The sequence below is a fragment of the Pygocentrus nattereri genome, chromosome 9 (genome assembly GCF_015220715.1).
Source record: "Pygocentrus nattereri isolate fPygNat1 chromosome 9, fPygNat1.pri, whole genome shotgun sequence".
Lineage (NCBI taxonomy): Eukaryota > Metazoa > Chordata > Actinopteri > Characiformes > Serrasalmidae > Pygocentrus > Pygocentrus nattereri.
The window spans coordinates 37,053,121-37,069,337 of record NC_051219.1 but is presented as its reverse complement, the minus strand read 5'-3'; the positions used below and the strand labels follow the sequence as shown (position 1 = coordinate 37,069,337).

The window sequence follows — 16,217 nt, the reverse complement described above, 5'->3', positions numbered from 1 at the left end:
TTTCAGTGGTTTAGTTTGGGCAAATGTATGTAAAGCAGAAAACATTTAATGAGGCACATCATGGGTCTTCATGTTTCCTTTGTGTTGTTAGTCAGTAATGCCTTAGAGGGCAACAGTGAGTAATGTTTGTTTATTTGCTGCGTTGATAGTTGGGAGCTACAGAGCATCAAAAGCCAAGAGACAACATGGCTAATGAGCCAATTTGGCCACATTCAGTTTTTATTTTAATACTTGCATACAAAGATCAAAAATACAAATTGTTAATTATTTTTATGGCAATGACAGGCCTAAATATAACGGCATATATAATGGCAATGACAGGACAAAATATAACTAGCACTGTGTGGATTTGTTCTGATTATGTTTTAGTATGAATATTTAATTAGTGCCGGTCGAAAACACGTCTGATCCATATTAGAATCTATCACTTTCTACACACCATCAGTAAAGGTGTAACGATTTCAATAGAAAATAGAAAAATTGAAATAATGTACCGAAAATCTAAATTATATGACCGTATGCCTCTTGTCTCATTTACTGTCTTCCATAAAAACTGCCGTCAATGATTAGGCAAATGGCTGTGTCCTATTAAATGAAAGAGGTCAGGAAGGGTGGGCTCATGATATGGACACACCCACTCCAATTTTTTGGGGAAGCTTTTATATTACGTAATAAATCGTTGCTGTCCAACAAAAAACAAATATCTCCAAAATAGTAACTTTCCAGGAGAGAGCAATAACTTTCTTTACTTTCAATGTAAGTTAGTGGATAAAGGTTTTATTCTAAGCAATTTTGGAGCATTTCTTTTGGTCCCAACAGCATTAAATTCTCACACAATGTAAAGGACAGCTGCTGAGCTCAAATGATGCAGAAAAGTAAAAATTGCAAAAAATGGAGATGCATGTTTTTCATTGGACAGCAACGATATAAAAGTATATAATTGCAGCTCTGTAGGATCAACACATTTTAATACAAATCAAAAATCAAATAGAATCTTGACATAAGTATGGGAAATCTTATTAAAGATGAAAATATAATCATTACACCCTTGGTGTGCATGCATTTGTGCTGGGCGCGTTAACATATTAGTATTAACATAGTAAAACAAGGCATACTGTTAGGCACTTATGCTGTATCATACTGAGACACAGCCGAATCATATCAAATCAGATTTTGAACTTGTATCATTAAACCCCTAATCCTCAGGGCCTTGTCTGTTGTCTTGTCTTAACATGTAACTCAGATAGTCAAGGGAATTGCCTGCAGGCTTAATCAGCTGAGCTGTGGTTTGACAGAGGAACAGGGGCCCATGTCAGCTGTGCATTTCTGCTTACTCAGCCTGTACAGATCCTTGCTTTTGTGACCTGAGTCATCTGATAGGCTGTGTAGAGTGCAGTAGTCCTCATGGGCACAGGTCAGTTCATTGCTGTTGATACAAAACACAATGTTCGTACTGCATCAGTTCATGTATGTAGGGACAGAAATCGGCCACGTAATAGCTAAGATGACACCTATTAGGCAGCCAGAAAAAAATCTGAAACACAAAAGAATATTTAGAGCTTGCCTGTGCTGAGTATCAGCCGTCATGGTGCTATCCTCATAAATTTTCAGCATTGTCTCAGCACGGTCATCTTTAAGCTCCTTAGGCTCCTTCAGCCTGCTTGAGATACAATGCTGTGTCAAAGACTGTATTGGCCGACTTGAATTGAAAACTTGTTTGAATGAATACAACTACACAGAAAGGTACTGACCTGGGCTCTAAACGTTCTTTAACCTTTGCTATTGAACGGATATAAGGACCTATTTGCCGAGCAATGGTAGTCAGATAAGAATTCTCTTGCTTTAACTGCAGTAAGTCATGAAGTTGTGCTAGAAATAGAAATTAAAACGTATGAGTTTCTCACAGCAATATTCCAAGCTAGAAACTGGAAATCTGGTTGAGTGAATCACCTTCATAAATTTCTTGCTCATTTGCCACCCTCTGGTATGTCTCTTCCCAAATCTAGGAGGAAAACACATCATAGAAAAATCAGTTTCTCTATTTCCTATAAAATATATTGTTTAATGCCCCGCGACCCTGACGGAGAAGCGGCTTGGAAAATGGATGGATGGATGGATGGATATTGTTTAATGCAAGTCATAAACATTGTTAAAGGTTTAAAATGAACCACTGACTACCCAGGTCCATATATGGAAGCAAACCTGTAAAAATGGACCATTTTGAACACATTTGCATACATCCACCTATTCAGACTACAGGAGTTTAGTCCCGTCCATTTACTCTGAAGTTATAAGGAGTGTTTCAACTAAATGTAACAGAAATAGTCACTGCTGTCAAAACTTGATGTCCTTACCTCCTCAAACATGGCCCTCATCACCTCAACAGAGGAATACTCAGAGGAGATTTCTCTGTCCATCAGCAGAGACCTGTCCAGGATCTCACACATGGTGTCTGTCTTTATGAGGGAATGATGCTTGGTCAAGTCCCTGTGAATCTCCTGCACCTGGTCTTTAAGTTTCTGGATCTCAGTCTGCAAACCCTGCTCACAGTGTCAAAGGGGAACAATAGCCACATTAGTGAAAGTAGTTTGTGTGATTCCACTTTGACCTGTGTTTAAATAAAAATAGCGCAAATATAACTCATTGTTGCTTGTAAAAATGCACTCATGCTGAAATCGATACCTGTAACACAGTCCAAGATATTTGTACAGGGGCTATTTAAGGTGCTTGCATATGAAATGAGCATCTAGGAAAGGCCTAGTCCTTTATGAGCAAGGATGAGCCAGTGCTTGCCAAAACATGCATCAGTGAATATTCCAACAGTTTAAGAACAATATTCCTAAATGAGTGACTGAATTCATTTTAGATAATTTATACTCTATGGTGCATGATATCATCAGAATATTCAGGAAGTCCTAACATATCTCTTATGTGTAAAAGGCAAGGCCAAAAACCACAAAAGAATGTCCATTTAAAAAAAACAACATGCTTCTATCACCACATGGGCTCAGGAATATTTTTACTCACTGTTATCAATAAACACCGTTTGTTTGCTGCTGCATCCCCAAATGTAAGGTAAAAGGATTAAGCACAGACGAAGCGTGTCTTGTGGTCTGATGGGTCAACTTTTCAGATTGTTCATGGAAATAATAGGTGTAGAAGAAAAGGACCATCCAGATTGTTGACGGTATAAAGTTCAAAAGCAGGAGTCTTTCATGATATGGGGTTGTAGTTACCATGACATGGGTAACTTGCACAGCTGTGAAGGCACCATTAATGCAAAAAGATACATACACATTTTGGTGCAACATATGCTGCTTTCTAGACCATTGCTTTTTCATGCTTTCAGGACACGTACAGGCCCTGTACAGTTGCACAGGACTTGAAAAAATTCGTTTTTCAAGACTGAATGAGCTGGTTTCAAATGAGTAATAATAGTTAAATAGAATATAGCACAGTGAAATGTATTGCAGGCATCAAAATTGTAGTGAGCATATTCATCCACTAAGCACTTTATTGGGTACACTTTCTTGTTTCTGCACCCACTGTCCATCACATCAGCTCCATGTACCATAGAGGAGCACTTTGTAGTTCTACAAGCACAGACTGTAGTCCATCTGTTTCTCTGCATACTTTTTACCCTGTTCTTCAGTGGTCAGGACCACATGTACATTTATTACTTGGGCAGTGGATCATTCTCAGCACCGCAGCGTCACTGACTTGTGAAGGCATGTTGGTGTATGTTGTGCTGGTCTGAGTGGATCAGACACAGCAGTGCTACTGGAGTTTTTATAAACACCTCAGTGTGACTGCTGGACTGAGAATAGCCCACCAACCAAAGTTACCAAACAACAGCATCTTGTGACCACTGATGAAAGACTAGAGGATGACCAAAACAAACTGTGTAGAAACAGATGAGCTACTGTCAGGGTGGATCAACAAGGTAGGAGTGTCTCAGTGGGGACAGTGGACAGTGGGTGGACACTACAGTGTATCATCTACTCATACCAGCACAACACATACTAACATGCCACTGCCATGTCAGTGTCACAGCAGCACTGAGAATGAGCTACCACCCAGATAACTAAAGAACTGCCCCCTGCTGGTCAAAGCTGGTGTGCCATGCCAAGTGTTAGCCAATATTTTTTTATAAAGTAGTGAAAAAATATTGAGAGGGAGGATGTGTTGAGATTTCTGATGGCTAAAAATAATGGAATTTACTTTTTTTTTACTATTTTTTAATCTCATGCCTACCGTAGGAATATGTGATCTGACATGAAAAGGAAATATATTGGTGTGCACCAGAATATTCAAAAATATAACTAATGCAGTACATTTTTAAGATATCTGTTTTTCTAAAATTCACATCAAACAACCCTGTCTTTTTTATCATGAAACTCTATGCATGTTGCTGACACATTAACAAGCATGCAGGCGCTCACCCTGTAGCTGTTCTCATAGTTGCGGCAGTGCTCCATGAAGGGGCTTTCCCCGCCCTCAGCTAGCAGGACTTTAGTGCTGATGTAGCGATGGGAAGTGGGCTTACGCACCACCGTGGAACCTAGGGACACGTCACTGGTGACTGGAGAGTGACAGGCCACTGACAGGGATGAGGGCAGCCTGGAGGGAGAAGAAACTCCTGTGGACTTCCTGTATGGAAATGTCAGTTGCAGAAAGCCTGCTTTTCCATTTTCTTTAACCCCATTCCTTACTTTCACAACCGCATAATGCACTTAATATCAGTTTCATAGAAGTTACTGAATAATAAGCCTTAAAATTAACATTAATAACTGAATAATTTGAACCACCAAAACCTCCCATGTAAAGAATCTTCAACCTGCTGAACCTGAGTTGGTAAGTTACAAGCCAGGTTCATGAGATGCTTTGCACCTTAAAAGCTACACCTATTTTGGGTGCTTTGTATGTATTTATCTTCCACAATTTGCTCATTTTGTTTAATGTTAAATTACGTAAGACATGAAAATGTAAATATCCACACTTTGCAGAGAGACAGAGAGAGAGACTAACAGTCCACCACCATTGGCCAGGCACAGCCCTGACACGCTGCCTGCAGTGGACACTGAACGACGTTGGCCCAGCAGCAAGAGAGGCTCCAGGCAGCGGGCAAATTCAGACCGGTACTCCGTGTTTATCTGTGAGAAGAGACAGCCATGTGAAGGGTGATAACCACAAAGGGCATGAGGTGAAATCTGAGCTAAGTCTGCTGTTACCTTACTGCTTTGTGCTGGCCTCAGCCTGTGAGGCAGCTTCACAATCTTCTTCAGCCTCTCCATCAGTTGCTGTGTGAGGTATGGAGATTTATAGTTGTGAAGTGGGAAAGCCTCACTCAAACACTTTATAATGAAACACATTTATGACACAGTCTTTAAGTTTGGCAGCAATTTATGCACTTTAAAAAATAATGTGTTATCACCAGTGGCATAACTGGGATCTTATTGACTCTTATGCTATAAAAATGAATGGGCCCATATATGAAAATGACTTTCAATTACTAATGAATATAAATCTGATGATGTAATTTGTTTGTTTACGCCACTGTGGTAATGTCTCAAACAAGTTGATGCTGCCAAAGCATTCCACTCCACCCCCTAGCACTTACTTTATCCTAAATGTTTACATTTGACTATTCATTTAAGATTTTTAATGTCATGGGTGCAGAATGATGTGATTTACAGTCATATGCAATCTTTTGAGAAGTCCTTGTCAAATTGCATGTTTTATTGATGAAGAGAAAATAAATGAACACATCCTCTACAGGCAAAACATTTACAGTTTAATATGCAATAATTGTTATTATTATTAAGTGACCTTTATTAGTCCCACAATGGGGAAATTTCACCTCCGCAATCTGACCCATCTGTGCAGTGAAACACCACATACACACTAGTGAAGACAAACACTAGGGGCAGTGAGGACACTTGCCCAGAGCAGTGGGCAGCCCTATCCTCAGCAGTTGGAGGTTAGGTGCCTTGCTCAAGGGCACCTCAGTCACGTCCTGTTGGCTCAGGGGATTGAACTGGCTGGTTCCCTAACCTCCTGCCCATGACTGCCCCAAATGCATTTGCTAAATTTGACACATTAGAAAAATATAAAGCATAAAATTTGGCATGTAGGAAGGTTATGCCACATTGTATAGCTTATGTTTTACTTTTTCCAGCATGTTAAACTCAGCAAATAGAAATTGTGCGAAAAAGTTTTCCTCTTAAAAAGTCATCTAAATGTGTAATTTGACCAGAACTATTCAAACTTTCACATATAACTGTATATGAGGGGCCCAGTTTGGATTTAGTGGCATGGTCGCCACAGGCCCTCTGCATCATGTTTCAATGCGATTGCACCTCCCATGCCCACGTAGTTACACCACTGGTTGACACAGTCTAACACAAAATGTGTTTGTTATCCTTAACTACACACACATTCACACACACACATCCTTAAGATGCACCTGATTTGAAATGGTTCTTAAACAGATACTCTTTAAATGTAATTTTCTTAGATGTGTCTTAAACTGTCTACTTACATAACCCATGTCTAAAAACTCAAATTTATTTGCAGAACTAAGGAAGGCAGAGCAAGTCACTAGATGAACCTACGGAAAGGAAGAGAAAATGCTTTAAGAGAATGACTGAGTTTGGGAGAACAAAGGTATGCTGCAAGTGGACAGTAAAAAAAGCTCTGACCTGGAGAGTGGGCAGTAGTGCAGCCAGGTGAGACAGCTGCTCTTTAAAAGCTCTTTCCTTTTCCTCATGCTGACTGTCAAAAATATGCATGGCAGTCACAAAATGTCAACAAATAAATCACTGATTTTGACACACCAAACATGTCTAATGAAATATAAGGATTGATGTGTTGGCATAAGACACAAAAAAGTAGACAACTAACAGTATTTTGTAACTCGTCCTCTAGTTTCACTGCCTCATACAATTTTCTCATACTTTCATAATATTTATTAAGTTACCTAAAACAGGGTTGGCCTATTAGAACGTTTGATGTGGCCCACCAGAAACATACAATGACCCCACCCCTTTAGCCAGTGAGAGAACAAACACATAACTTATTAAATTATTATTTTAATTTTAAAATCTTATTAATGAGGTAATTTAATGAACAAAGTATAATGCAATGTTAGAAAATATAGATTTAAAAACAATTTAAAACCTTTTTTTTATTTGTATGTTGTTTTGGTTTTGGGCCTTTGGCCCACCACAAACACTGAACTTTGGTGCCCCAAGAGAAAAACTTTGTTTGCACGTAATCTAAAAGAACATTTTTCCATTCACTCATCACTATTGTCCACACACAGTCCACAAAGGGACCACCATAGAATGACCATTGACCAGATATAAAACCAGAGTGTTTGCTGTTCCTCAGCACCACTCTAAGGACCATTTTAGCACAGCAGTGACACTGACATGGTATCACACACACTGTTGCTACTGTTTTAAGTGCCAGTGCTATGCTGAAAATGATTCTCCAGCCAAATAATATTGGTCAGCACTGGCCCTGTGTTCAGAAACTAGAAACTGACCAATGTTGAAAGTGGTAGAGGATTGACTACTAATATATAATACTACTATTTTCAATTGGACTTGTTTTTCATAAAGTTTCATATAGAGAGATGAAAATACAAGGTAATTCAAGAAGATTCATCTGATTTCAAAGCGCCATATTTTACAAGCATGAGGCGCCTAGGAACCAATCACATACACATTGAAAGAGGGCGTCATAGAGTTTCTGACTGTCACTGGATGATGGGTCCTTTCAGTCTGTGAGGAGATGAGACCCCTGAGCAGAAAGCATTTTGTGTTCTCCACTTCAATAAGAGTGAACCTGTCATAACTGTGCAACATGATTTTCAGCTGGAGTGAACCTCCAACAGCTCAGAGTGTTCGTCGTTGGTACCAAAACATGATGATCTCCGAAATTGCACTGAAAGAGCCGTGAGTACTGCGACACACAACACACTCAATTGAGTATGGGTTGAGTTTGACTATGGCGTTGATGTTGTCCATACAGCTGGAGAAGGTTCATACTGAGCACTTGTAAAATTACATAATAACCTTTATGCTCATTTAAACCATTTACAATTTACTGCATTGTTCTGTAATTTGCAACTGATTTACATGTGAAACAAATCATTTTGAAATCAGATGAATCTTACTGAGTCACTCTGTACTGTACTCATCTTCTGAATAGAAGTGGAGTGAGATGTGAGGTAGAATTGCAGTAACATAACAGATATTTTTAGATTATGTAATTGGAGCCACTGTGTCTCGCTGGTGCCTCATAGCTGTGCAGTGGTTTACTGTGGCTGACAGAGATGTTTTGTGTTCGTCAAAGTCAAACAAAAGAGCATAAGAAACATTCACCTTTGAGCTGCCTTAAGGAGAACCCTCTTTCTGTCGGCCAGTTTTTCCTAAAAGAGACAGTTGCTGTAAGATTCACAAAATCAGTATTTAACTGCACAAAAACTAGATTGATTTTAAGAGAAATCTACTCTGAAATCCACCTATTTTGCTTTTTATCAGTTACACATATGACTTGAGCAAAGGAGTAAATCAATCTTTATTAACTGCATTTTAACCACATTACCTGCATACTATTAAAAAGAGTGCAGATGGCTGTCTCCTCCTCATTCACATTGGCTCGAACTTCTCCGATCATAGCCTTCAGCAGAACAATAGCTTCCCGGGCTGATGTCTGGAGCTCCTTCACAGCCTGGGAGAAAGGAAGACAGCTCTCTAAACTATGTGTTTCCTTACTGCACTACATTTTTAGTAAGATTTAAGACCCAGGGTCTCTTACTAGGACGGCTTGGTCCAGTTTTTCACAGCCCTGCATATACGCTGTCTCAATATCAATGCAGTGCGCTCTGCTCTCCCTACAAGCATGACCAGATGACAGTTAACTGCCTTGCAGTTTATGAAAATCTTCACAGATCAATTAAATGCAAAGTAAAAGAAACTCACACTGGCATGTCTCGGAAACAGTTGATGCAAAGCATGGACTTCTTCTCTGTGGAGAACATGATGTATAGTTCTTCATGAAGGGCTACAGCACAGACACAGAGAGCATGAGTTGCAGCAGAAGTGATAACATCAGGCAACAAAATAGATTCTAGATGTTTTCCATTCAATTCCACGTTTTTCAGCGTTTATGTGTTTATGTGTTTAATTTGGCATAGAAAGTAACTGATTTTTACGTGACCATTTTCCAGATTCTAGTCCTGGTAGGCCAAGACACTACAGACCATTACCTACACTAGGCATGTCAAACTTGGGACCTTGCGGGCCAAAGTGCTGCAGAGATTAATTAGTATTTACCCTCATCTCAGCAGATTTTCCAGTTTATAGACTAGAAAACCCTTTCTGATGAGTTCTGAAGGAACATTTAAAAAACTACAAGCTGCCAGATAGCTAACATTTCTTCTAGGAAGCTCGAAATCACATATGTATTTATTAGCGTCTATAAATGGCTGCTGCAACAATCAGGATTTCTTAGTGACACTGAGAAGATTCTCAGTGGTTTTATGACATATGTGCAAAATGCATGCTGGGTATCGTAGTGAGAGGACATTGATTAAAAAAACGAACACAAAAAGGATACAAAACTGAATTCTGACAAACCATTGAGACGCGGGAGTGCAAGGTTGTGCTTCAGAGCATTACATAACATGACAAATGGCATAATAAAGGCTACTTTTAGGCTGGAATGCCCTTTAAAAGTGACATATGTAAATGACCCTTGCTCTGATTGGCCAGCATGAATAGACAGGCTTTACTGTAATAGGCTTAAAACTTAAAGTGTTTACATAGTGCATCAAACTCTTTTCCATGATGTGGCCCTGTGAAAGATGATTCGACTGATTTTGTCATTTCTCTAACTGTTTGAAATGTGGGTAGCGCTGTCGCCTCACAGCGAGGAGGGCCTGGGTTCGATTCCCTGGACGGGCGACCGGGGTCCTCTCTGTGTGGAGTTTGCATGTTCTCCCTGTGTCTGCGTGGGTTTCCTCTGGGTTCTCCGGTTTCCTCCCACAGTCCAAAGACATGCAGTCATGTCGATTGGATGTGCTAAATTGCCCCTAGGTGTGAGTGTCTGTCTGTCTGCCCTGCAATGGACTGGCGATCTGTCCAGGGTGTATCCTGCCTTCCGCCCGAAGACTGCTGGGATAGGCTCCAGCACCCCCTGCGACCCTGATGGAGAAGCGGCTTAGAAAATGGATGGATGGATGTTTGAAATGTTTCTAAACGTACCACACTTTTTATGTGCTTCTTTGGTGCGTTTGGCCAGGGAGACAATTTCATGACGCGAGAACATCTTGGCCTTGTGGGTGGCTTCCCTGCAGTTTCCACATAACGGCTGGTTACAAGTGTTGCAATAATACATTGCATCCACATCCTGACAACATTAAATGCAATATGTTACTTAAGGCCTCTGTAAAGCTTTGGAGCTTAGGTCACAGACTAGAAAATCAATTTCAAATTCCAGTTCAATTTAAACTTTAAAGCCAGTATAATATAGCTCAGTTACAGGGTATGTTCATTAAATGAAAGATGGAAAAAAAAAAAAACAAAGAAGATGTAAGACCTGCTTTTTGCACTCCCAGTCACAGTTGGCACACTGCACAGTTTCCTCACAGTCCACAGAATTGGCCACCAAGAACTTCAGCAGACGATCCTCTGGAGGCAGAGCATTTACTCCTTTCACAACAGATTGGTGTCTGAAGCAGGGAAGAAAGCATTTAACATGCCTTTTTTGTTCCGTGAACAAAAGAGTGAAGGGTTGTTTTGATGTGTCTTTGTTCGTTGGTTGCTATACACACTGTCTACCTCCCCCGCTCTTTTGCCTTCATAGTAACAGGGACAGAAATAGCATCATTCTGAATTCCTAGATAAAACAGGGTGCTTCTGGAGGGAGCTACGAGCAAAAATAGTCACTAACTGCAGAGTATAGTGCAGTGAAAATGATCACGATAAGAATAATTATTAGTCAACATTCTTGATTCACAAACATACATAACAAAATAAAATAAACATGTATCTCCAAAATAAAACTTTACAAGAGAAGGCAAAAACCTGTTTGAGTTAATGTGTGTAGATTTTATTCTAATTATTTTTTAGTGCTTTAATTTACCCTTCCATCATGAAATTTGCACACAATGCTGCAGTTGCTGAAATTATGATAAATAAAATGGGGGGTGCTGATATGCAAACTAGTACTGGTGCAAGTCTTTGACCTCACAACAATTTGATTGAACTATGACTCTTTAGGAGTCACAAAATATTTTACATATTGCTTTTACATTAAAACTGTATCGTTCTAAGACTGTATTTTGGAATAATACTACTCACAATTATAACAATTTTGAGTGCAACAGGTTTTTGAAAAGAAAAACAGCTCACATATTGGAACATTCCTTTTTTATTTCTCTAATAAAGCTGATATTAATAATAAAACACCACTGATATTTCTTGTATATGTAACGTCCACAAACGACAATGCAAATCATGAAAAAATACATTTTGCAATTGGTCTATAAAAAGTTTCGCAGTGTTACCCTTCATTAGAAAACAAACTTGAGATATTTTGGCCAAAAAATATACACACTTTATTGACTTGATTAGACTATTTGACTTGATTATTGCCACTGAATCGCTGCATTCAAACATCATGATGCACCGAAACATTTTAAACCTATAAGAATTAAGATTATATTGAGTTTATCACAGGTTTACAGTGCGATTGGCTTTTTTCTATAAAGAACAGAGCTTATGTATTCAGGGCCACAATAAAAAAAAAAAACATAAAAGCTGAGACTTTTCAGCCATCAATTCAAACCATACTGATTTTATAGCAGTGCATGCAGTCAGAATGCTAATTAACTTCATACTTACATAAACATGCTGATTTAACCATGAACTTTTCCCCATTTTGCATGTATTTCCATCTGTGTAATGTCCATAGATACTGTATAGAAGAGAGCTGTTGCATGCCTTACTATTCCACAGCTGGTGAGAAGAGAGCACAGAGAAGCTGTAACTGTCTCTTATCACTCAGAGCCCAGGATAAGGGACCCACGGCCAAGTACCCAAGCAGCAATGTTTGTTTCAAGCCACAGTGGCTTTAAAGAAGTATGCAGTGTGTATTTCCATTCAGGCTAAAACAAGGGAAGGATTTATACTGCAGCTGTTGATTCCAGTCAGGTAATCCATGATGTACCTACCTATGCTATGGCCTGCACTGCAGAATTGAATCAATATATCATTCTGCTCTTTGAATATGACACCAGGCTCTTTAGATTGGGCTAAAATGTCAGTGACCAGACTTAATTTATGGATTTCCAGTCTAAATGTCCATTACGTTTTTCAGGAGATATTTCTGAGGAGATCAGACAGAATGTATTCCATTTGCAGGAGGAAGGAGGAAAGGATGTGGGAGTTTCTGACATTGGAGATCAAAGAATTATTAAAAGATATAAAGAAAATTGGACTCATAACAAATGTGGTAAACCACCAAGACCTGGTAGCCTAACAAAACTATTAGATCATCACTGGATAAACTGTACCCAAATCTCCTTTCTTTGAGAGATGTGTTTCTGTCTTTCTACTGTGAGAAGACAGCTCAACGCTATGGGTGTGAAAGGATGTGTTGCTGTCAAGAAGCCAGTAATAAAAAAAGTAAATGGAAAAAAAATGCAAATCATACAAAGAAGCTGCTTGTGTTCTTACAACAATGGACTGACCACCCAGAGCCTAGACCTCATTATGTGTTTGGGTTACTTGGATTCTGAGAAGCATAGAATGTAACCAACTTCTAAGACTGAACTGCGAAGCTGTAAAAAAAATATCCCTGCAGATTTCTTTGAAAAACTGAAAGCACGACCTCTAAAAAGAGTAGAAGCTGTGATAAAGGCAAAATGTGGACATACTAAACGCTGAAAAAAATTATAATTGGTTGTTTTTTGCTTTTTCCAGATTGATGAATAACTTTTACTCAGTGTCAGTTTTGACTGGAAATCAAATACATGACACCACTGTATAAGCTATCATAACTACCACTATTCAGAACCATACACTAGCAGTCATCTTATCACACTATAGACACTATCAACTCTTGGGGAATACATGCCAAGTCTTAGCACAACTTTACCAGCTATTCAGCATTCAAACTGGCTTGGTTCACAAAGCTGAAATAAAGCAAAAACATGAACACATAGGGTCCACAAGGACTAGATTGGGAAATACTGCCAAGGATTACTGTAAAGCTCAAGAAAACAGCAAGTTTTTTGCTGGTTTGGCCTGCAGAAGCAAGTTCTTACCCACAGAGGGGGCACGTCAGTCGGCTATCCACGGCTCTACCCCGCAGGCAGCTGGCACAGAAGGTATGATAACAATCCAATAGGCACGGATGCTCATACTGTTCATGGCACAAGTGGCAGACCAAGGGGTGGCAGTTGGCACTGTCTGGGTCAAAAAGGTTATCCAAGGGGGAGAAGATTCCTCCAGACATCTACAAAGGCAGAGAAGTTCCTTATGTCCTCAGAGCAGCCCAGGATGAAACTAACGCTTTAGCTACTGGATAAATCATGTTTGGCGCTCATTGTTTTCATTCTCTCTGGCACTGAACCAGAAATGGAAGAAAACATGGACAAATTTGGTTTCTTGTTATGTGTACCTTCACACTTTCTCCATTATTTACCTGTTAGTGAAATAAGACATGTAAACAAGAGTACAGTGAAACCACGAAGAGGACAAATTAAAGGTTAAAATTACTTTATATGAAAACTGACAGCGGAATCAGCAATAAAAACAAAATATACATATAGAACACACGGTTCATTCACCTTGCTGGTGTCCTAGCTGCTGTCTGTGAATGGAATGAAAGCCATGTAGAGGGTTTGTGAGCCTGCCTAGATAGAGGGCTGGCCTTGACGTCAGGAGAATCAGGGATCCACATATTTCAACAGCTGTTTGGGAGGGTGGTCACGTATCCAAATATCTAAACACTGATTATACAAGAGAAACCAGACACCCTTTGTCTACAAGCAAGTGACAACAGTAGTTTTGCCTTCAGCACATCATACATACATACATACACACACACACACACACACACACACACACACACACACACACACACACACACACACATATATATATATATATTTTTTTTTTTCTTTTTTTTTTTTTAATGAAACAGGAACAAACATAGTGACATTGCCCAGACATATAATAAAAATAATAGGCCTAATATTAGGCTGTTTAATTAATTTGTTTGTCTTAATTCCTCTAAATTAAGTATCTTAATTCTCTAAATCACTTTGTACATAATATATAAATATATATTTGTAATAGTCCAATTCAGAAAAATTGATCATATCGACTTGATCTGGACTCGATTGTGCAGACCCCACGTGGCGCATGCGCGCTGTCTATTCTCTCTCTCAGCCCGATTTCTCCGATGGCTCCGCTGGTGAGTCTCAGCGTACAGCCACGATTATTCACAAAAATCATGAATTCTGTCCGGTGTGTGGTTCCACACTAGGGTTGTCTGCTTGCTGTTAGTTGGTTCTATCATATAATGAGCCGAAATGATCATTTTCATTGCCAGTTTTTATTCCATCTGTTCGTGTACATTATGAGGCCTGTAGCCAGCAAAGCTAACCGCTCAGCTCGCGCGAGCTGGCTAGCGGTAGGTGGCTAACCGTTCCAGTGTCTGTTCAGCCTCGATAAGCCAACATGTCTTGTCAGAGTCTGTTATACAAACTTAATAATATATCTAGACATACTGGATTCAGGAAATTTGTGAACTTGCTGAACACGTTGTAACCGTGAGCTGATGTATAGGGACCGAGTCTAGCATGAGAAACGTTGAAATGAAGCCTGTGTGAGTTCACATAGAACATGTGGAACCACGGTGCTCCATACAGTCAGAACGAGTGCACCTAATAACAGCAGATTTTGGTATTTGAACCATTTTCCTCATCGGTTTTCTCTAAGAACATGTGGAACCACGGTGCTCCATACAGTCAGAACGAGTGCACCTAATAACAGCAGATTTTGGTATTTGAACCATTTTCCTCATCGGTTTTCTCTAAGAACATGTGGAACCACGGTGCTCCATACAGTCAGAACGAGTGCACCTAATAACAGCAGATTTTGGTATTTGAACCATTTTCCTCATCGGTTTTCTCTAAGAACATGTGGAACCACGGTGCTCCATAAAGTCGGAACGAGTGCACCTAATAACAGCAGATTTTGGTATTTGAACCATTTTCCTCATCCTTGGTTTTCTCTAAGAACATGTGGAACCACGGTGTTCCATACAGTCTGAAAGAGTGCACCCAATGACAGCAGATTTTGGTATTTGAACCGTTTTCCTCATCCTTGGTTTTCACAGAAGAAGCAGCTCCCCACCAAAGGTGGTAAGAAAAAGAAGCAGGTCTTGAAGTTCACTCTGGACTGCACGCACCCAGTAGAGGATGGCATTATGGATGCAGCCAACTTTGTAAGCCAACTGTTCTTTTTTATTATCTTGCTGCCTTGCGTTGATTCTGACTGTTAAGTAATACAGGTAAAATACAGAAGTAGACATTAGTTGTGGAAAACCTGCACATGTATGACAAAAGTACTGTTTGGGATTGTCATTGTAAAGTTGGCAAAAGTATCCATGTTCATTCTTAACTGAAACCGAATGTACATTTTCACAGGAGCAGTTTCTTCAGGAGCGCATCAAAGTAAACGGCAAAGCTGGAAACCTGGGAGGTGGAGTTGTAGCCATTGAAAGGAGCAAGAGTAAGATCACAGTATCTTCTGAGGTTCCCTTCTCCAAGAGGTTTGTCAGGATTTCTTTGCTGATCTGTATGAGTAGGAGACTGATTTAACATCTTTGACCTTATCTCTGCATCTTCATGTGTCTTATCACAACACTTTTCCTTTTATCTGCAGATACCTGAAATATCTTACCAAGAAGTATTTGAAGAAGAACAACCTTAGAGACTGGCTCCGTGTTGTTGCTAACACAAAGGAGAGCTACGAACTCCGCTACTTCCAGATCAACCAGGATGAGGAGGAAGAAGACGAAGATTAAACATCATCTTTTTGTATGTTTCAATAAATTCATTTAATACAGTTTTAAACGCCGTCCATTTAGCTTCTTTTGTTTGTGGCATTTTAAAACTGATGCGTGGCAAAAGC

At 39.6% G+C, this 16,217-nt stretch overlaps 2 protein-coding genes across 7 annotated transcripts; one reads left to right on the top strand and one right to left on the bottom strand.

Moving 5' to 3' along the window:
* Positions 1-186: 186 nt before the first annotated feature.
* On the bottom strand, positions 187-13,927 carry rnf207b (ring finger protein 207b). Of its 6 annotated transcripts, none has more exons than XM_017709844.2 (18): positions 13,865-13,927; positions 13,340-13,530; positions 10,609-10,741; positions 10,275-10,419; positions 8,991-9,072; positions 8,827-8,902; positions 8,614-8,739; positions 8,391-8,437; positions 6,702-6,774; positions 6,542-6,610; positions 5,232-5,300; positions 5,029-5,153; positions 4,443-4,620; positions 2,355-2,540; positions 1,951-2,002; positions 1,752-1,869; positions 1,565-1,660; positions 187-1,426 (listed from the first exon to the last, which is right to left on the bottom strand). In XM_017709844.2, the coding sequence occupies exons 2-18, from the start codon at positions 13,528-13,530 to the stop codon at positions 1,273-1,275; spliced, it is 1,920 nt and encodes a 639-aa protein (XP_017565333.1). In that variant the 5' UTR covers positions 13,865-13,927; the 3' UTR covers positions 187-1,272. The 6 variants fall into 6 exon arrangements, with proteins under 6 accessions (XP_017565333.1, XP_017565323.1, XP_017565340.1 ...); XM_017709834.2 differs by having other exon boundaries at positions 13,340-13,719; positions 13,865-13,909; XM_017709851.2 differs by having other exon boundaries at positions 1,565-1,657; positions 13,340-13,719; positions 13,865-13,909.
* Positions 13,928-14,407: 480 nt separating this feature from the next.
* Positions 14,408-16,159, top strand: LOC108434584 (60S ribosomal protein L22). The gene is made up of 4 exons (XM_017709826.1): positions 14,408-14,493; positions 15,421-15,528; positions 15,731-15,855; positions 15,969-16,159. The coding sequence occupies exons 1-4, from the start codon at positions 14,482-14,484 to the stop codon at positions 16,108-16,110; spliced, it is 387 nt and encodes a 128-aa protein (XP_017565315.1). The 5' UTR covers positions 14,408-14,481; the 3' UTR covers positions 16,111-16,159.
* Positions 16,160-16,217: the final 58 nt, after the last annotated feature.

What these genes read in the sequence shown, in the direction of transcription:
- rnf207b (XM_017709844.2), bottom strand. Translation starts at nt 13,530, where the DNA reads ATGTCTGGAGGAATCTTCTCCCCCTTGGATAACCTTTTTGACCCAGAC. An exon ending in CTCCTTAAGGCAGCTCAAAG is followed by an intron (nt 6,775 to 8,390) that starts GTGAATGTTTCT and finishes TATTTTTGACAG; the next exon opens with TCAGCATGAGGAAAAGGAAA. An exon ending in TGAGGGCCATGTTTGAGGAG is followed by an intron (nt 2,003 to 2,354) that starts GTAAGGACATCA and finishes TTTTCCTCCTAG; the next exon opens with ATTTGGGAAGAGACATACCA.
- LOC108434584 (XM_017709826.1), top strand. An exon ending in TTATGGATGCAGCCAACTTT is followed by an intron (nt 15,529 to 15,730) that starts GTAAGCCAACTG and finishes ACATTTTCACAG; the next exon opens with GAGCAGTTTCTTCAGGAGCG. An exon ending in GAGGTTCCCTTCTCCAAGAG is followed by an intron (nt 15,856 to 15,968) that starts GTTTGTCAGGAT and finishes TTTTATCTGCAG; the next exon opens with ATACCTGAAATATCTTACCA.